Genomic DNA, 21,955 nt, shown 5'->3' with positions numbered 1-21,955 from the left:
TGATCTTAACTGGAATGAGCTCTCAAAACCAGTGTAGCAAGTCTTCAGAATCTGTAGAATATTTCATTATAATGGGTTGACTAAGGTCTAAGTTTTTATTTCATTTTTTTTTTAAGTTTTGAGTTTTTAAAAGAACCATGAATTTGCTTTTCCTGACTTCACAGTAGCCTTCGCAAGAATTCTTTTGTGGGCCCTGGGCTATTCTCAATGTTGTGTTCCTTCTCCCTCCTCTTCCTCACTTCCTAAAGACTGTACATTGATCTCTCGCTGTTGCTACATGTCTAATCCAAATTCCTTTAAGGGCAGAAAACCTGCTTTACCCCTTTAAGTACTGTTCTAGTGCTTAACACAGTACCTTGTGCATGGAGTTTCTGCCCCTGGACAGTGATCTTGGGCTGATCTTAACTGGAATGAGCTCTCAAAACCAGTGTAGCAAGTCTTCAGAATCTGTAGAATATTTCATTATAATGGGTTGACTAAGGTCTAAGTTTTTATTTCATTTTTTTTTTAAGTTTTGAGTTTTTAAAAGAACCATGAATTTGCTTTTCCTGACTTCACAGTAGCCTTCGCAAGAATTCTTTTGTGGGCCCTGGGCTATTCTCAATGTTGTGTTCCTTCTCCCTCCTCTTCCTCACTTCCTAAAGACTGTACATTGATCTCTCGCTGTTGCTACATGTCTAATCCAAATTCCTTTAAGGGCAGAAAACCTGCTTTACCCCTTTAAGTACTGTTCTAGTGCTTAACACAGTACCTTGTGCATGGAGTTTCTGCCCCTGGACAGTGATCTTGGGCCGCATGATCATCCTCCCTTTTCTCTGTCTCATGTTTTGAGCACCTTTCACTTTCTCCCCCTAGTTCCATTCTTTCAGGAAGAAGCGGGTAGAGTCCTTGATGGAAGCATTGCTTAGCTGCAGTACTCACTGACAATAAATGAAAAAAGAGATAAAAATAGCAGCTTTTCTAATATGTCTTGAAATTTTACTCTGTTTAGAAGTGACATAGTTTAGGGGCGCCTGGGTGGCTCAGTGGGTTAAAGCCTCTGCCTTCAGCTCAGGTCATGATCCCAGGGTCCTGGGATCGAGCCCCACCTCGGGCTCTCTGCTCCGCAGGGAGCCTGCTTCCTCCTCTCTCTCTGTCTGCCTCTCTGCTTACTTGTGATTTCTCTCTCTCTGTCAAATAAATAAAAAAAATCTTTAAAAAAAAAAAAGAAGTGACATAGTTTAATATTTGGTTATATACTTCATACAGTTTATTATTCCTACTGATATCTGCATTTAATTTTTCTTTATGATAGCATTCCTCACTCTGCTATTGCTCAGCTTTTGAACATATAATGCAACTATTATATTGAAGGTGCTGAACATCATGGGAAACAACTTTGTTTTTTCTCTCAGTTCTCTCTTTGAACTCATTCTGTCTGTTCTTTTATTGTTTCTGGATGGAATATATATCCTATAAATATCATACCACATACACACCTACCTGTCTTATATAATAGATATTCTGTAAATTTTTATATCACTTTAAATTATAAGAGTCTCTTTTAAGTACTTAAAATGTCCCCTTTGAACTTGATTAAAAAAGTAAATCCTCCTTTCCCCATCTCGGGCCTGCCTCAGGTTGGGAAGCCAGCCCTGGGGAGAGGGGGGGGCCCACTTGGCTTTTGTAGGAAATACTGCTTGCTTCCAGAGTGGGCCTTCCTGCTTCTTGATGGGGAGCTTTTATCAGGTGTGGCTCAGACACTAGTCTCTGTACCCTACAATTTCTAGGGGTGGTTGCTTATACTTTCTATGGGCACCACTTAAAACTCCCTTTCTTTTGGTTTAGGGTAACAGGAAAGTAGCTCTCCCTGCGCCACCACCCCTTCCCGCCTGCCCAGGGTGGTTGAAACCCCATAGCACTACAGTTTTATCCAAAGAGCTCTTCTGGACCTCTTTTGCTTAAATTCCTAGAGGTCAGTGTTGGGCTGAGGGGGTCATAATCATCAGATTTTTGTTGGTCTTTGTAAGTTTAACATAGAGAGGTTGGCGTCTTTTCTTAAAATATGCATATGCTTGTTATTTGCTTTGTCCTTTGTAGAGCTCATTGGAAACAAGGCCCCAAGAGTCCTTTCTTACTTTGCTAGTACAGTCATAATCACCACAGCTCCCACATTCACGATTTCCTGTGGGCCAGCGCTGGTCTCCATTCTTCAGAAACCTTATCTCATTTTGTCCCGTGCATACTCTAATCCTGTGAAGTTAGGATTATTTTCCCGGTTTTGTAGGTAGAAGTCAGGCTTGAGAAGTTCAGTCACTTGCCCAGGGTCACAAAGCCATTAGTTGGTAGAGCCTGGATTTGATGCCAGATCTGTTTGACTCAAAGTTTGTAGCTTTTGAAGTGTTGAAATGGTTATAAATGAAATTATATGAAGCCAGGAGTTTATTTTGGAGTAATCCACGGAAGTTTGGGGGTAAATGGGCAAGGTGAAGGTGAAACAAGGTTGACCACACCTTGGTACCTCCTTGAAGATGGGTGACACATAGATGGCACTTCACCATCTTGTGGTCTCTTTTTGCACATGATTCTGCTTCATAAAAAGTTTGTTTTTTTAAAGTGTGGGCTCTTAACCACTATAATTCAGTATTTTAAGTTTATTCACCATTTTGTGGAAAACATTGTAATTCTTATTCAGACAGTTGTATAAATTTTTTTCTTTTTTTTTTTTTTGGCTAATGAAAACACATGTTTGAAATAAGTTTTTTTGATTCTGTGTTTTTTGTTTTGTTTTATTTTTCAAAGATCTTATTTTTAAGTAGTCTGTCTGCCCAACACGGGTTCAATCTCAAACCCTTAGAGATCAAGAGTCCCATGCCCTACTGACAAGAGTCAGCCAGGTGCTCTGGGTTCTGTTTTGTTTTTAAGGCTAACAGAAATCTACCTTTCTATAAACGTTTGGGGTCTGATGACTAGAAGCTGCATGACAGGCTGTAACCCAAGGAATAGCCTTCACAATATTAATTCTTGTTACCAACTAAAAGCTGGGTTTGTATCATATCATTAATATTGCTTACATATTAGACTTTATTGGGCTTAATAATTAGTTTTTTAGAAATGACTGTCTTACTTGATATATCTGTCTACTTGCTGTAGATAGATATAGCACAGTCAGTGTGGAAGACAAGAAGAGCCATAGCACAAGGCTTGGGTGCTCCTTTTCTTTAAGAAAAATAAGTGTCCAGGAAATAGGGATATGGCAGGTGTGTTGTGTGAATTCTGAGTTCTCATTCAACCTTGGAGATGAATTGGTTTTTAGCATTTGAATTCTGTTTAGCCTAAAGTCAGTTTAGCAAGTCATTATTTTTTTTAAGATTTTATTTATTTGACAGAGAGAGGGGGGGGAAATAGGCTCCCCACTGAGCAGAGAGCCCGATGTGGGGCGCAATTCCAGGACCCTGAGATCATGACCTGAGCCGAAGGCAGAGGCTTTAACCCACTGAGCTACCCAGGTGCTCCTAGCACGTTATTTGTATTGACTTGTAGAAATTACCCCCAATTTGAAAACTGAAACATGAAATCACTAAGATTTTCCAGTGTTGATATTTATCTGTATTTAGTTGTTTATTTGTTTTCGTTTGTTTTTAAGAGAGAGAGTATGTGATCTCCTGCACTAGAGAGGGTTGGGGGAAGTTGGAGAGGGGCTGAGGGGGCCAGAGGGAGAGAATCTCAAGCAGGCTCCACCCCCAGCACAGAGTCCAATATGAGGTTCAACCTCACAATCCTGAGCTCCTGACCTGAGCTGAAATCAAGAGTCGGATGCTCAATCAACTGAGCAACCCAGGTGCTCCATCTGTATTTAATTTTTATGAGTTCCCAATTATGGACATTTTAAAGAACTGTTAGACCATCTAATTTTTACTCTTTAAATACATTATGAAAAATTATTTTTCAAGTTATTCACCAATGTTGAGTGCTTACTGTGTCAAGGTGCCAAGCTGGGTCTGGAGGTATACTCGTGAACAGGGGAGGTGCAACTCAGCTTAAATTCTCATGTGGGGGTGTGCAATTATATAATAGTTATATATATATATACATGTGTACATGTGTGTGTATATATATATATTTAATTTCATTTGTTAGAAGTTCAGAGGAGAAATACATGGGATGAAACTATAAAGTTAAGGTAATGGACTAGCCTTCAAGTTGTCATTTCAAACATGTAACCTCATACAGAGGGGAGGCTCGGCTGTTTTGACTTTTGATTCCCAGTTCCTACTCCAGTTTCCTGTCATTCTAAAGTACTTGTTAGTTGGTTGACGAGTTCATGTATTTATCCATTCGGTAGTGTTTTGTCAGTACCTACTAAAACGTGATTTATTATGTGCAGAGTACCCCGTAAATAAGAGAGCTATGCAAAGAACGATTAGACTTGTGTACTCTGCTCATAGGGGAGCTAAGATATCCGTCAAAAACAAAATACTTAGTAGACAATGGTGAGTACCATATGCGAAATGTGGATAAAGTAGTTCAGAAAAGGAGAGGTGCTATTTCACCAGGAATTCGAGAAAGCTTCATTGAAGGCATGAGATTTGAATTGGGACTTGAAGGATGAGTGGTATTCTGGCACAGGAGGGTAGGGGGATGTATTCTAAATACTATGAGTGAACAGCCTGAAGAAGTTCATGGAACAGTGTGGTTTCATCAATGACAATTTCGAGTAGATAGACTCTGATCCTGAGACCTACCCTACAGCCTCTATATCTAGTTCCCTTTCCTATGTGTCTTAACTGGTTTCCCAGAATTTCTCTACTTCTTTGTTATTATCCTTTAATTCTCCGCTCCCTATTTAGGAGGAAATTCTTATTCTCTATTCTCTTCCTGTCCTGAATTGTTCTTGAGCTTTTTATTTCCTAGTCAATTCCCCATTGCAGTTAAAATGTTTCTAAGAAGGGAGCAATCCTAGTGCTTTCAGGAAATTTAAATAGCACGGAATTCAAATAAAATATTGAATGCCATTTGTGCCTGTTTCTGCTAACCACTTATATCCCAGCTTCTCCAGGAAAGGAGGGCTTCCGAGCCCCAGAGCATGTGCGCTGCAGCTGAAGTGAGTAAGAGGAGGACAGGGCTCTGCCGTGTGGTCATGACTGAGCCAGTCCTTGGCTTCTCTCTTCCTGAATTGTCCTGCCATGTGGCAAAGTAAATTCCTTGTATTCTGTTCTTTTCCTCAGACCCAAAATCTGTTTTACAGTTTCTTCAATTGTCAGCTTCTTTCTATTTATCTGTATTATTTGTCATTGGACCTTTGTGGATTTATACATACACTCCTGTATAGAAGGATATTGTATATGAGCATAAACATTAAGGTGAGGAAAATGAAATTTCAGTCATCCCCATAGAATTCCTTTTTCCTCTAATAATCCTGTGAACCACTAGAATTTTAAAAAGTTGCTCTCACGGTAATTTCTAGGTTACATTTGTATAAAACATTCTTTGTTCTTTTAAGATACTCTGTAGGGGGCAGCATTTCCTGTATAGTTTACAAATAATAAATTGCCTTTTAATTGCCGGAGGTGATTAAGAGCCTGTGGTTATTCTGCTACCAAAAAAAATTACTTGAAATATTTGTGTTAGTATTCTTTGGAAATTTGAGTTACATGGTAATGCTTATTGGTGGGTATAGCTCAAATTCAGCTGATCTCAAATATTTACTCATAGATAGTCATTTGAAATGTGCATTACATTTCCAATACTATTTAAGATAAGTTTTGTTAATTTCTGCAGTTTTGGAGCACAACAATCTGGAAAACCAGATTAGCTATGTGGTTTGATACTATGGCTTAAATATTTTTTTTTCTATAGTTAGTGCCTCATTTAATAAATCTAAAGTCAGTTTTGAGATTGTTTTTACTGATCTGAATTTTTAAGGAAGTAACTTTAAGTTTACTTTTTACTTAAGGGGATAAAGGCAGAAAATTGTATATATTTAAGATAAATTTGGGAGAAAAAAGAGGAAAAGTTTTATTTGACCGTAATGAATCTAGGTCCCGTTGCAGAGTAGTAGTGAAGGGCCTGGATGAAGTTCATTGAATAGTACTTCATACATTATCTGGAAAACATGGAAGAATTATATTCTTGCAATTTAGAGTTCCTTTAAATAGGAATTAATACTGAAAAATCACAAGCTGGAGACATTTATGCAACATACATAAATCAAATTCCTTTTCTGTGCGGGTATCATAAAAGAATCAGCAAAGAGTTATAGGAATATATATGAGTTGGCCTTAGCTTTTAAGGAGTTTATTATATAACAGTAATGGTAAGACAAAGGAAAGATTCAAAATATGAATATAAGATACAAAGGAGGAAGTCCCTTAGGAAAATAACTAGACTCACAGGCCAAATCCAAATGCATTTGGTATGACCTCTGAGCCAAAAATGCTTTTTACATCTTTAAATGTTGAACAAAAAAAATCAAAATAGTGTTTGATGACACAATGTATATTATATGAAATTCAGATTTTAATGCCCACAAATAAAGCTTTATTGGATTACATTCATGCTAGTTCACTTACATATTGTTTATGGCTACTTTTGGGATATGATGACTGAGTTGAGCAGTTGAATCATATTATGTAGTCTGCAGGCCGAAATACATATTCTCTGGATCTTTACAGAAAAAAATGTGTCTACCCTTGCTCTAGATATATGTATCTAGAAGGTTGGAAGAGAGATTTTCAAGAGTGAGCAGAGGTCTTTTGCTGCCTTCTGTCCTAAATACTGGCCAGTGTTGAAGGGGATCATTTCAGCTTTTTCCTCTCCTCCCCGTAGGGTGAAATGTAGCTTATCTAGCCGGTAGCCATAAGAGTGGGTCTCTCAGCATTAGGGGAAGTGAACTGAGATGCCTACTTTTCCAAATGGATGAGGGAGCGACAATGGCAGGGTTTAAGACAGTGGGGAGTAATGAGGCCTGTGTGAGCTGGAGAGATACATGCCCCCATCTGTAGCCTGTTGATGCCATGTGGATCTGTAGCATTGCCATTTTGGGGAATTTGCAAAGAATGAGAAAGCAATGATCTTTAAGAAAAAATTTTTCAAAAGTGGAAGAATTAACAATGAAGTAGAGGTTATAATTAAAACCCTAAGAGCAATGGCATGGCTGAGTGCACAAGTCCACCTGTGTGGACCCTAAAGTTTTTCCATTTCGACTCTCAAGCATTCCCAGTGCCAGCCGGTTTCTCTCACACCCTCTTGCCCCTGCCAGTTTCCAGCTGCATTGAGGGCTTGCACCAGACCTCTGCTCTTTCAGTCCCAGCTTGAGGCTGAGTCTCAACCTTGTGTGTTCCAGGAGTAGCAGAAGGAGGTAGGACATATCTTGCATTACCTAAGTAACTATGCCCAGGAACCTTAAAAAACAAAAACAAGGTGGAACCCTTATTTTTCTTTCCACTTACCTGTGTTGCTCTTGTCAGCCAGAATCTGTTCAGGGTAGAGGGGATGAGGCGCAGGATTCTAGTACCATACCTGTTTGTGACACCAGCAGGGTGCTTTTGAGTAGAAGGGAGGGCTCGATATGGAAGAAGCAAACAGCACTGGCCTAATGAAGGAGGCTTCATGGTAGTTACTACTTAAAGAATGTGTAGGGCTTAGAAAAGAAATTAAGGAAGGTATTCCACGAGAAAGTAGAAGGTAAGGAAAGCAGGTAGAGGAAAGTAAGAGTTAGGTCCAAGAAATGGCCAGTACTCTAGTTTGTCTGGAAGGCTTGGGTTGTGGAGGGGGACTGTGGGGAAGAGGTGTGAATGGTGTATTGGGGCAGGATTGTGGAGAGTCTACAGTGCCTTGCTGAAGAGACTGGGCCTTATGCACTGAGGGACCACTGCAGAGCGTGGTGTTGGTCTGTGACGGGCTCACAAAGTCAGATGCATCCAGCAGCAACACAGAGGATAGAGTCACTGAAGGGGGGTGAGATTAGTGGCACAGACAAGAGAGGAGACTACGATTCTTACCTGAAGCCAAGTAGTTTAGGGGCAGGTAATATGGTCTGAACAGGAGTGCTTGCAGTGGTGTGGAGAAGGAAGAAGTATGGGGGCAGATGTTTCTCAGGTAGCAAGGGAGAAGCACCTGGGACCCTTGATCCTGTCTCACTTCTTGTCCTTCTTCCCTTGTCATCTGTAAAGTTTACATGGTCATTGGCTCATTTCCTTCCCATAGCAGTTCTTAAGAATTCTCTCCTCTTTTGACACATGGAAACATATTCAGATTAAGTATCAAATACCAGGAGCAAGCAGATCCACGACCCCCATGACTGACCATGGGCTGTGTAACTGTTCCACACAGAACACTTGTATCCACACAGAACACTTGTTATCATTTTTACATTGCAGAGAAATTAACCAGAACTGCACAAAGATTATGTATATGTGACTTTTTAATGATCTTTCTTTATCCTTTTAGAAATTGGGACCAGGGGCACCTAGGTGGCTCAGTGGGTTAAGCCTCTGCCTTCAGCTTAGGTCATGGTCTCAGGGCCCTGGGATCGAGCCCCACATTGGGCTCTCTGCTCAGCGGGGAGCCTGCTTCCCCCTTTTCTCTCTGCCTACTTGTGATCTCTCTCTTTGTCAAATAAATAAATAACCTTAAAAAAAAAAAAAAAAAAGAATTTGGGACCAGAATTCTAAGATCTTAATTTCATAATCAAAATTCTTAGGGCACCTGGGTGGCTCAATTGGTTAAGCGTCTACCTTCAGCTCAGGTCATATCTCAGGGTCCTGAGATTGAGCCCCACATCGGGCTCTCTCTCAGCGGGGAGTCTGCTTCTCTCTCCCACTCTACCTCTGTGTGCTCTCTCTCTCTCTCCCAAATAAAAAAAATCTTTTTTTTTTTTTAAAGATTTTATTTATTTATTTGACAGACAGAGATCACAAGTAGGCAGAGAGGCAGGCAGAGAGAGAGAGAAGGAAGCAGGCTCCCTGCTGAGCAGAGAGCCCGATATGGGACTCGATCCCAGGACCCTGAGATCATGACCTGAGCCGAAGGCAGCGGCTTAACCCACTGAGCCACCCAGGCGCCCCCAAATAAAAATATCTTTAAAAAAATTCTCATGTAACCTTTTAATGCACATGTAATGTAGATATGGATATGCAATCATTTTTACTAAATTATATTTACTATGCATTGATTAAAATGTAAAGAAGCATAACTTCGTTTTATTGATGTGCACACCATTTAGCAGTGAACGTGCACTCACTGTAATACAGGGAGGGTTTTGAAAGGGCTGGTTGTTCTCCCTTGGCATCCTCATCAGTATATCAAAGCGCTGGAAGGGACTCATAAGGCTGGTTGGACTGGGTTGATTTTTTTCCTTTTATGAGCCATTTGAGGAATCCAGTTGTCTTTCCTCCTATATATTTCTTCTTTCTGACTTCATGTACAATTTTAGTTTGTCCAGTTTGAAACTAAACTAAATCCAAAGAATGATTCAGAACTGTGAATATTAAGTAATAACTATTGGAAAAACAGTCTCATAGTTTCAGTTAAAACAACATCAAGATAAATTTATTTGAAGTTGAGCTACCAGGTATTGAGATACAGTCTGTATTCATAGTGGAACAGTTGAAGTAAAATTTTACCTGTAGAATTACAAAATTTTAAACACGATTTTATTGATTGATTGATTGATTGTTGTTGTTTTTTTTTTTTAAGATTTTATTTATTTATCAGAGAGAGAGGGGGAGAGAGCGAGCACAGACAGACAGAATGGCAGGCAGAGGCAGAGGGAGAAGCAGGCTCCCTGCCGAGCAAGGAGCCAGATGTGGGACTCGATCCCAGGACGCTGTGATCATGACCTGAGCCGAAGGCAGCTGCTTAACCAACTGAGCCACCCAGGTGTCCCTGATTGATTGTTTTTAAAAGTAGGCTCCACACCCAGCATAGAACCCAGTGTGAGGCTTGAATTTACAATCCCGAGATCAAGAGCTGAACTGACATCAAGAGTTGGATGCTTAACCAACTGAGCCACCCAGAAACCTGTTCTTTTTTTTTTTTTTCTTTCCATAATTTAGGTTTAGATTACAACTGTTTCCAGAGCTGTTTTCCATGACTCTTAGTTTCTTAACCTTTCTACCTTTGTGCTTACTATATAGGTGGGTTTATCTCATTTTTTTTTAAATGTTCTGTCTTGAATTTAGATGCCCAGCTCTTCAAAAGAAATTGAAATTAGTTATGCTACTATTATGCAGTTTTGATGACATCCTGCGACATATTTCTAGACTGAAGGAACCACTACTTTGACAGGTGACTTTAAGGCAAATGGAGTTAATGTCAAGGCTGTCCTTCTGAACCAGCAAACCTTGCAGGAATTGCTAGAGCAGGAAAGGCAAAAGGCAGCCTTGGGTTAAATCCATTATTTGAACTTTTGATGGTATAGTGTTGTAAGAAAGTTGGCATAATTGCATTCTTTCGTGTCAGGAAATAGACATAATAAGGAGGCACAAACAAATTGGATATTCCACATTTGTCTTGGCACAAGGTAATCTATAGATCACATAGGTGTTATAACTAGACACTAGCTGAGCAATTTGACCAAGTGTTTCTGAACTTGTGCTTTATGTACTCCAGACTATATTAACAACCAGCCTTACTGAAAAGGGTCCTACAGTTTGCTAGACATTGTTCTAGATGAGGGAAGAAAGGTAAAAAGCTGCCATGTTCTTTCCTGTCCAGGAGTTTGCCACACCAGTGATAAATATTGACACAGTATTTATTATATAGTGACTGGGAGGCAGAAGGACTTATTTTCAAGTCCTGACTATTGCTCCATAGCTGTAATCTAGGCCAACTCCATATCCTTGAACCTCACTTTTCTCATTTATGAAACCAGGAAGTACCTAATTGATGGGGTTAAATGATTTAATGTGTGGAAGGTACTTGATGCAGAGCAAGTGAGTAACTGCTAACTCCCATATATTAGATGGGTGTGAAAGAACCCAAATTAGCTGGAGGGCACATTGGAAGCCCGTTTCTAGAAGCAGTACTGCCTGATTTGAGACTTGATGGTGAATTAGGTTTGGACTTGGGATTATGCATTCCATGCAAAGGGAACATCTACAAAGTTTGTTTGGACTTGCAGTTATGCATTCCACACAAAGGGAACATCTACAAAGTTTATGTTTGCTTTCTGTTAATTTTGTTTGTGGCTATAATAATAAAGTATGTAATTCTAATAACTAAAAATGTTCAAAAATGGATACTGGATCATAAATCTGTGCTCAAAATAGCAACTCTTACTGCTTCATATGTGTTTAATATTATAACTCTGAAATGTAAGGGCCTAAATAACCATATGAGGAATTTGAGAATAAAACAGTGAAATATTTGTTCTCAAATACTTTGAGAAGTATTCATAAAGCCGAGTTTAATGTATGTTTGTGTTAATTGTTAGGGACTTGACTTTAAGCTACTTTCTAACAGGGCCTGGTATTGACTTTGATTCTCTTAATTTTGATTAATTTGACACAATTACCCTTCCATTTTTATGGTCAGTAATCTATGAAAATTAATGTTAGAAGTAATTCAAGTTATCCCTTCTGATAATGTGGTCTCATCAGAATCCCAGAAATCTAACCAATATCTATCATCTTAAAATGATAGCAGTGTTGGCTTTTATTTTGAGTTGATTTTGTAAATAAAGATCAAGTAGTGAGTGCTTTCTTTCAAGTATTCTAAATAACCACTTCTTTCTCCTTTACTCCTTTTGGCGCTTTGCCTTACATAGCTCACAACTTTAAAGGGTAAAACTAGATACCCAGAAAACCACAGCCACATGGCAGCTATAATGTATCAGAACTTGAAAAGAAATTTAGCTCTTATTATATAGTTAGCAATTTATATTATTTTTCTTTTTGCTGGCCAAAAAAATAAAATAAAATAAAATCCACCATTCTGATCATTTCTTAGTGAGGGGAGCTATTTTTTAAGTGCTTCCAACCATCAGCTGGTCTGTCAGTAAGACATTATAGCCAAACCTGACCTGCTAGGAAGATTTCAAATCGCCAGTGGATTCTGATTTACAGTAGCTCAGTCTTGTCTCTGTTTTGAGATCTATTAGCCTGAAATGCCACATCTGTCCAGAACAGGACAGGTGTGGTATTAGTTTTCCTTCTGTCACTCTCTCTTTTTTTTTTTAAAGATTTTATTTATTTGACAGATCACAGGTAGGCAGAGAGGCAGGCAGAGAGAGAGAGAGGAGGAAGCAGGATCCCTGCTGAGCAGAGAGCCCGATGTGGGGCTCAATCCCAAGACCCTGAGATCATGACCTGAGCCAAAGGCAGAGGCTTAACCCTCTGAGCCACTCAGGCACCCCTCTTTCTTTTTTTTAAAGTAGGCTCCATGCCTATCATGACACCCAGTGTGGGCACTTGAACTCACAACCCTGAGATCAAGACGGGAGCTGAGATCAAAAGTTAGATGCTTAGCTGACTGAGCCACCACGTTCCCCAGTTTGCTTTCTCTTTAAAGGAAAGCTGGAGAAGGTATAGCCAGAGAATGTGTTAAATACTGCTTATTGCCCACCTGCTTGTTGCCAGCATGCATATTTTTCTTTATGTCATCATTATGTTTCTCTGTGTTGTTATTGTACAATCATTTTCCCTGAGGTAATACATTCATGGTGCTTGTCACTTATAATACCAGGATACTAATTTTAAACTGCCTTCATAAGTGAACAAAAGATCTGGGTCCCCGAAGCCTTTCTTCCATGGTTACAGTTGGCTTAAGTAAAGACTGCGTCAATCTGGAGAATCCCTAACTCTGGAGATTTAGCATCTTGGAGATGCCTGTTGGGGCATTGCTGTAATGAAAACAGTTACCGTGGTTACTGTGCAAGGCACCTTCTTTTTTCCTGCTTTGGACCAGGCAGTGAACTGGCTGAAAACGGTCACTTTCCTCCAGTGGCTTTGAGCAGGAAAAATGTCCTCTGATTTAGGCCTTTTTTTATACCTATGTGCTATGTGCTGAGTGCACAATCGGATAAAGGCCCACGGGAGCCAGGTGCTTTGAGTCCCGAAGGCTTCTGGCCACTGGCCATGTGACAGCTTGGAGCAAGGCCAGTTTTTTTTTCTTTGCTGATAGCTGTTAGATAAGTGGTTGACAACCTGAGAGAAAGAGCAGTCAGTACAAAAGAGACTAAAAAAACCTGCGTGCCTCACAAGTCTCCTGGCTCTGTGGCTATAATCGACTATGGTGATTTAGTGGGAACAAAAGAGACCCAAGTACGACCTTGGGGTAACAATACACATTGTTGGAAAAAGGATGATTTAAATGTACTTATTTTCCTAGATTGTCAACTGCCAGTAGCCTAGTTATCTCTTACCTTTTTTTGTCACATAGCATACTGTGAAAATAGTTTGAATGAGACATACCGTGAAAACACAGCTTTCCAAGAGCGCACAACTTTCGCTTTCAAAACTGCCTTGCATGTGATTTTCTAAAATTACCTGATCTAAATATTGCTTCTCAGTTGTTCAAAACTACAATTTAAAGAGAATTTAAATATGAATTAAAATTTTTTAGCATACTTTGCTGATATTTCAAGGGTTGGCTGTGTAGCTGTGTGTGTCTAACTTTTTGTTAAACAAATAAATGTTTGTTGTGGGGAAATCTTGAAAAGGGGAAAGTACAAAGAAGAGTAAGCAACTGTAATTTCACATGTAAAACAGTGGTGGGCACATGTCAGGCACTTAGGTACCTTTTCAGTGAATGCAGAGATACACATTAATATTGTTTGGGTGTAAATGTATTTAAATGGGTTTTTTCCTATGTGTATTTGTCTTCTTTTTTTTTTTTGATTCTTTTTGAGAAAATAGGAGTCAAAACATACAAATACAATGTAACTTCTCTTTAAATTAAAACAATTATTATTTTTGACATTTCTTTTTTTTTTTTAAGATTTTATGTATTTATTTGACAGAGAGAAATCACAAGTAGATGGAGAGGCAGGCAGAGAGAGAGAGAGAGAGGGAAGCAGGCTCCCTGCTGAGCAAAGAGCCCAATGCGGGACTCTATCCCAGGACCCTGAGATCATGACCTGAGCCGAAGGCAGCGGCTTAACCCACTGAGCCACCCAGGCACCCCTGTTTTTGACATTTCTTATATTATTATTTTTCTTTGGTGATAGTGAAGATGTGAATTTGCCTGTGGCCTTTAGCAAGGGGTCAATCTTACACGAGGCATGTCTGCTAAGGGAAGCTGTGTAATTTCATTAAGGTAGTGGTTGCCTTGTATTTTCATTAAACACATGAGTGACCTTACTTTCATACCCTTCTTAATAAAAATCCCTGGAGTTGGGCCTCTTATCCCTGCTGTCCACAACTGCATTCAGGCCTTCATACCTCATTTTTCATATACCTGTCACCCCAGCCCTTGATACTCTCTGACTTTCTCCCAACTCAACCTGCTTCCTCTTCCCCATTTCCCTGCTTGAACCACCTGCGCCAACCAAATGATCTTTTCCTGTTGTTCCCTAAACCCACCCCATTTTAAGTCTCCTTTTCGCTCCTTTCCCCACTGTCCTTCAAGCCAGTATATCTCCCCTCTTTCTTCACTCCGTTATTTGCTGTGAGGTCTTGCTCCAAATCCTGCATTTTTGGTAAGGCATGGCATCTCGAGGTGCAGGATTCTGGGCTGTCACACTATACACAGGCTTGTGAAAATTTCAAGTAAATACTTTTGTGTGTGTGTTTTTTTCTTTTGTTTGTTTGGTGGTGGTGGTGGTTGTTGTTTTGTAGAGACTTAAGATTAACTTTTAAAACTTGAAGTTGGTGGTTATAAAAGTAAACTCCTCCTTGAACCCTGTCCCCCAAAAAAGAGAGAGAGAGAGAAAGTAAGAAATTGGCATATGCTTACCTTGATATTTTCTTCTCTTGGCAATTAAAACTGTTCAAGAAATGCTACACTTTAGTTCTTTTTTTTTTTTTCCCTCTTGGGATAACATGGCTAACTTGGTTTCATCACTTCTGTGAGTTTTGATTGTATTTCCTGCCTCCTGTCATCAAACTCTGCCTTCAACATCACATACTTCGTAATGAAAATAGGTGTGCCATGGGGGGGTCCACACTAGTAATTTGATACAGTTAACCTGGGCCACACTGATAGTCCCAGTTCTGGTCTTCACTTAACCAAATGTAGTTTTAGGCCTTCTAAGTATTTGTTTCTCTAACCAATTGAGCAATGGGGTTTTTATTGGCATTCTTCCCATCTGCATGTGAGGAAGCCGCATAGTTAAAATTTTTGAAAAAGGCATGGCCCCTGCTTTGAACTTAATTTCTAACTCTGGAATAATAAAATGTGTTGGCGACAGAATGGGCCAAGAACGTATGGGTAGCCACAAGCTGGTCAGTTCAGAATTTGGGTCCTGTGAGTATCTTACTACCTTGAACCTGAGCTTCTGCTGCTGTGAAATGAGCAGGGAAGTCTCTGAGGAGGATCACCTATTTTGTTTCCATGTTTCTTTGCAGCAGTCAGTAGAGAGCTCCAAAGACAAGGAGGTGAGCCCAGGCTTCCTAAAGTGTGAAGTCTTAGGCTAGGCCCTGAAGGCAGGGTAAGATGCCATTAAGTTGAGTGGAGAAGAAAAGGCAGCTCTGGGTATGGGAGCCAATTGAGGAGAGGACCTTGAAAGCATGTGCAGCTGCAGGGACTTGAGGAAAGCAGTCCGTACAGACGGGTGTCAGGGGATTAGAAGGAGAGAGTCTGCAATGTGAGGACATAGGAAGATCTTACGGTCAAGGCATGAAATGATGAGAGTACAGGTGAGGATAGTGTACCAGGAGTGGAGGGGAAAGGACGGCAGTGAGGGATGTTTCCAGGAGGAATCCTCAGGGCTACCGTATAAGGTCCTGAGATGAAAGGAAGTGCAAGAGTGTGAAGTAGACGATCACTATGTTATTCATTCATTCATTCTTTTTTTATTTTTAAAGACTTTATTTATTTATTTGACAGAAAGAGATCACAAATAGGCAGAGAGGCAGGCAGAGAGAGAGGGGAAAGCAGGCTCCCTGCTGAACAGAGAGCCTGATGTGGGGCTCGATCTCAGGATCCTGAGATCATGACTGAGCCGAAGGCAGAGGCTTAACCCACTGAGCCACCCAGGTGCCCCCATTCATTCTTAAAATAATGAAATTATAAATTTGATGCTGCAAGGTTCTGTTCTAAAACATGGGGTGCCAGGATGGCTTGGTTGGTTAAGCGTCTGCCTTGAGCTCAAGTCATGATCCCAGGGTCCTGGGATAGAGTCCCAAGTCAGGCTCTCTGCTCATCAGGGAGTCTGCTTCTCCCTCTGCCCTCTCCCTCTGTGCTTGCTCTCTCAAATAAATAAATAAAATCCTTTTTTAAAGATTTTATTTATTTATTTGTCAGAGAGAGAGGGAGAGAGAGCGAGCACAGGCAGACAGAGAGGCAGGCAGAGGCAGAGGGAGAAGCAGGCTCCCTGCCGAGCAAGGAGCCAGATGTGGGACTCGATCCCAGGACGCTGGGATCATGACCTGAGCCGAAGGCAGCTGCTTAACCAACTGAGCCACCCAGGCGTCCCAAATAAAATCTTTTTTTAAAAAAAAATCAATAAAACAGAAGTCCCTGCTCCTTTGAAATGTATTTTCTAGGGTTAATTGTGTTAAAATTTTAGTGGCAACAGTTTTGGCACCTTGCGATGTCATTATCTAGCTCGTGATTCTTTTATCCTGTTTAAAAGTCAAGTGGGAAATGTCAATGAAAGCACATCCAGGATCTTTAGCAAAGTGATATACAGTATTTTTATGTTTGGGGACTATAAAGATAAGAATGAAACTGTTAAACTGAGAATGCTGTGTTTTACTGATCAAAGGAAGTGACACTACTCTAGATTTAGTAGTAATTTGCCTTAAGAGTCAGTACATTTCAGGGAATGTCCTGAAGTTCGGGACACCTAGGGAATTGTTGAGTTGTCCAAGGTTTCTTTTGGAGGCTTTTGTTGGGATTAAAATTGGGTTCATTTAACAACCTGGAGGAAGTAATTAGATTCAAGGAGAGTTTAGTACTTGATGGCTTTTTTCCAAGTGATTTTGTCAGCTTATTTTTGAGTGAGTGCTGTGATATTTTAGTTTTCAGTCTTGTGTTTTCTTCAGTTCTTTAAGGTGCGAACACTTAAGTTAGTACCAGATAATTGTTTAACAAAAAATGTTGACATAAAAAATAAAGAAGTTTAAAAACCAGAATATAATTTCTTCATGGTGTTTTGAAAGCTTAAATTAGAAGAATATTTTATAATTAAAACTGTGGTGGATTTAAATATTCATTTCATGAGGAAAAGTTTCCTCTTATTTGCTTAATGTACTTAGTTGTGTTTTATACTGTTTTTATAGTAACCACAATTAATTAGCTATAGAAGTAGAGCACAAGATTTATTCATAATTCATAATGGAAAAAATAAAGAGCTTTGGGCTTTATAGGACTGATAAGATTTCATGCAATAAAAGAATGTTAAAAATATTTTAAAATCATGGTTAAGATTTTGACCTGCTACAAATATATTACCTTGCAGTATCTGAATTTTTCAGTTTAAGATAATCAGATGTGGGTTTTTTTTTTCAAGAATGATTTCTTTTTTTTTTTTTTAATTGTCTTTAGGTAAAAGTGCAGTTTTAAAATGTCTACTGGATGTTCACAAAATTTTTCAGGAAAACGACCCCGCTTATATTCTGAATGATCTCTACATCTCAGACTACTGTGTGTGGATTCAGAAAGCCAAGTAAGTTTTGAGTTACTTATGAATTTTACATGCTCACATTTCTGGAATGCCTCTTGACCCAGGAAGAAGCAAATGAAGTAGCCTGGGAGGTAAGTTGTAATGAAAAAGAAACCCCATCTAGCTACCAAACATTTTAAAGAAGATCAACATGGGGAGCTTTGCAAATTTGCTTCAGGAGGAGGTACAGATGGTGAAAAGTTAATTTTATTGGGAAACATGGTTCTAGCCTAGAAAACAGGCATGCAGACAGAGGGTTGTGAGTATTCATTGCTGTGTTTTTGACTATCCAATATAAAATCTCAAGGTTCCATCCTTGAGTATCCAAACTTGTGTCTGCAGATTACTTACAGTGGGGATGTGAGTGAGTGTGTGTGTATATATGTGTGTGCGTGTGGGCATCTCTGCAAACCTCACGGGACACAGACCTAATCAGCTGTCATCCCATTGGCTAACTGCTAGCTTACAGATTCTATTCTTCAGAGTATAAAAAAAGACAACATTCAAAGCTTCATAACATGATTCTTGATAACTAAAACACGCATCTAAGGGACCGAATATTCACCAATGTGGTATAGGCAAGCTTGGCCCAAAGTATTTACCGTCGCCTCCTCCGTCAGGGAACCCTATGGAGTTTAAAAAGGCAGTGAGCTTTCATTTTGTGAAGAGGTTCAACAGCTCTGCCCACGCTATCCATTTCGGTAGCAGAGGACGATTAATTGAGAGCACACAAATAGAGCTCCGGATGGTGGTGTCTCTTAGGTGCTCAGGAAAATGATGGCACGGTGTCATTCTGGACTTAGAAGAGCAACAGTCGTGGTCATTGTCACATTGCTGCGATTGGTCAGTGAGTGCATTAGTTTACCTCTAGTGCCTATTCTGAATGAGCCACTGTGTAGAATTTATTTTTGTTTTCTATTGGGAAGCAATTACATGCAGAGTGAAATAAGACACAACTTAGGGCTCTGTGTGTTGTATGGAGGAACCAGTGGTCTGCTCACATAATGCCTACTGCCATGCAGCAGGTGGCAGCGGTGTTTGTGGTGGCAATCTCTGTGTCGCCAGATGGAAAACTGCATCTTTAACCCCTGAGGTCATCATGGCACGTCATCAATTCATTTCATCCTCCTGCTAATTGAGCTTATCAAGTACCCTGCTGCCATTTCCTGTTGTTTTCATAATAAAATTAAATTGAAATAGACTATTTGTACGGGTTTTTCTTGTTCCCTTCAGGGTGAGGATTTTATAAACATGTAATGAGCATTGAGGTTTGTGTGAGGATCCCATTTCTGTGAGCACCTCTTTTCTCTGTGGCATTCCTTATTAACTAGAGAGAAGATCGTGTTGCATTAAAGTGGAAGGGTGTGTGTCCTCGTGTCTATGTGGGGATTAGCACACCTTCTTGCACATAAAATCCTTTTTCCCTTGGTTTTAAGTGGCAGGAAATGAAATGCAATTCCTAGGTCCCTAATAATTGTTATAATAACAGTCATTTTTTTCAAAGAGATATAGTGTATTGGTAAGTGAGACAGGAGAGGGAAGCCAGCAAGAACTCTTCTAATTACTTTGCAAAAATTGTTTCGACTTTACCGATTTGTTCACAACTTTCTTTTCCCTAAATAGGCTATCTTATTTTTGTTTTGTGTGTTATATTTTAACTGTGGTGGAGCCTGGCTATTTTTCTGTCCCTGAAATAACATATTTGTTCATTTCCCTGAATTTTATTAAATTTTCTAATTTAATTTTTAATTTTTCAAACACAACACATTTGAGCTTTCCAGTATTGTGTTTACCAAACTGTCTTGGTTGTAAATTAATTATACAGCAGTGAATGTTCTTGATTTTCATAATGAATTTCTTCCTCATGTTTCACCTGGTGTCTTTCTTTCCCAGTTAGTTTATCAGTGAAATCTAGCTTCTTATTTTTATGTTTTCAAATAGTTCTGTATTTTCCTTCATCTCTACTTGATGTTTTTGATTAGAATAATAAAGACCAAAATTGTATTTAAAATAGCAGACAAGTACTAAATTATAATGAGCACGAAACAGCGTTTCCTTTTTACAGTCAGACGTTCACTTTAGCAAAAACTTGCTGGAATGTGGATAGCAAAGTCATTCTTACTTTGAGTTAATGAAATTCAGGCAACAGTTAAATCCTAAGTTGTACTCTATACTGTGTAGTTATTTTTCCTTGTGATACCAGTGTCTCATAGAACATATTCGCATATTCGCAGATTTTCAAAATGGAAGGTCCTGTATTCTTATTCTGAGTGACAGATGGCAAATTATTTCTCTGGAGAGAAACGCTCCCTGCCATCCTTCACTGTAAGCTTCCCTGGAAATTTCGAGTGCGGTGGTCAGGGCCACAGATGCTCCCTGGGTGGCCGCCAGAGAAAGGGATTTGCTTGAGGTCATGTAGCCTCTAAGAGTTAGGTGTGTGACAGTCTCCGGGTTTCTGGGTCTGGATTTTATGTTTTCCCAGACAGGCCACCTAGACAACCAGTTTTCTTTACCCATGCCATGTGGGAAAACACACACACACACACACACACACACACAGAAAGAAAAGAAAAGAAAAGAAAAAAGCCCTCCCTTTAGGGAGCTTTTTCTATAGGAAGAAGAATTAATGACTCACTCATCTTCCTCCTGGATGTTCCCATAGCACTTGGTTTAAGAACATATGGGCATATCTCATGCCTGCCTCTTTTGTAATAATTGAAGTGCTTAATCTCTTCCCCCCCTGAAGTTTTGGGTCCCTGTGAATAAGCACCTGTGTGGCCCCATCACAGTCCCTTAGGAACACAGTCAGTTTTCATTAAATTCAAAGTTACCTATAGAGCCAACTGAAAGAGCATTTTTCATCATTAAAAACAAACAAACATAGCACTTTAAAAACTATGCATTGGCTCTTACTTTTTTTTTTCCTCTTATTTTAATTGACATTTTCAGCTACATTCAGTAGATTTTGCCCTTCCCTCATTTCTTTCCTGGTGAGCTGCACTTACCAGTAACAGGGATAGTTCTGACCCTCTGAAAGTTCACAACCTTTTATGTAAGTGGGGAGAGAAAAGCATGAGCTGTAAAATAGGTTCCATGTTTTCCTCCCATCGGCGGTAAGACTTTAGAAGTCACTTCATCTCTTTATTCAGTGCAGCCCACATTAGTATTTTAATATTTCCTCTACTTGTTTTCCAGTGCATTTTTTAAACAGTGAAAATAATACTGCACTTAATCATTCTGTAACTTGTCTTATCCTTGTAATAGTACCCTGGAAATCATTTTCCTTTATAACATAGTATCTATAGCATAGCATTTCTTAAAAAGATAACTAGTATTTTTCTCATTATAAAAGAAGTATCTGCCCACTGAAGAAAATTTGAGACTTTGTGGTTTTAATGCATTGTGTATTTTGAAACACGAGAGATCAAATAGGGAATGGCTTTGTTTTTTGCTACATGGAAAAATTTTGGTTGTTTCTTTTTAAAAAAATGAAAATTAAAATCTAAAATACTGGCTGTCTTTAGTCTAAGTTTGAGCTTGTCATGAAGGTGTTAAATCACACCTTTTCTCCTTAGTACAGTTTTTTAAAGGTAGTAGGTTGTAGGGAAAAGAACAAAAATGTCTTTGATGTGCTTAGCCGTTTTACGTTGAACTGATAGTTTACCGTGATTAATACATTTGGTGCATTTATTATTTTCACTGTTTTTTAGCATATTTTGCTCCACTCAGTCTTATTTTGTGGTCCTTTGGATACAGAGGTGCAAAGTCAGTGGAGGGAAGCCATTATGTCACTGAATAATTCTAATTTGATAAATCCTGCACCTTAGTTTCCTCAGTTGTGAGTGACCGTAAAGCCGTTTCAGCCCTGGAATCTTAAAGTTTTAGAAAACTTGGGACCTCATCTTTGCTTTATACTGTTTCTATTGCTTTCTCTGTGTATGTGCTTTTGTAGAGGAGAGGGTCATGTGTCTGGGAACAGCATAAATCTCTTCCATTGAGCCCTCTCTTTTTCTTGACTTCTCTGCCGAAAGTCATGGGTGTGGCAGTAACTCAGGTGCCAAGGTAGAACATCAGCATTGAGCGTAGAAGCATAATTATTTACGTCTTCAGCCACTGACTGTGAAGCCTTACGATATATGCTAGGTACTGAGATGGGTGATAGGGACACTCAGGTGGGCGGGAGATACCCTGTGTTCCAGCTGCTCT

At 39.5% G+C, this 21,955-nt stretch overlaps 1 protein-coding gene across 1 annotated transcript in view; it reads left to right on the top strand.

Annotated features, from left to right (window-relative positions):
• The window catches only part of SHQ1 (SHQ1, H/ACA ribonucleoprotein assembly factor), a 102,926-nt gene that overhangs the window by 42,776 nt on the left and 38,195 nt on the right, over window positions 1-21,955 (top strand). Inside the window, exon 10 of the mRNA XM_059390161.1 lies at window positions 17,632-17,752. Coding sequence (XP_059246144.1) covers window positions 17,632-17,752 — 121 coding nt within the window. The remainder of the gene's footprint in view (window positions 1-17,631; window positions 17,753-21,955) is intronic.

Source organism: Mustela nigripes, chromosome 2 (genome assembly GCF_022355385.1).
Source record: "Mustela nigripes isolate SB6536 chromosome 2, MUSNIG.SB6536, whole genome shotgun sequence".
NCBI classification, from domain to species: Eukaryota; Metazoa; Chordata; class Mammalia; order Carnivora; family Mustelidae; genus Mustela; species Mustela nigripes.
The sequence above is the reverse complement of the archived record's forward strand: the minus strand, read 5'-3'. Positions and strand labels throughout refer to the sequence as shown.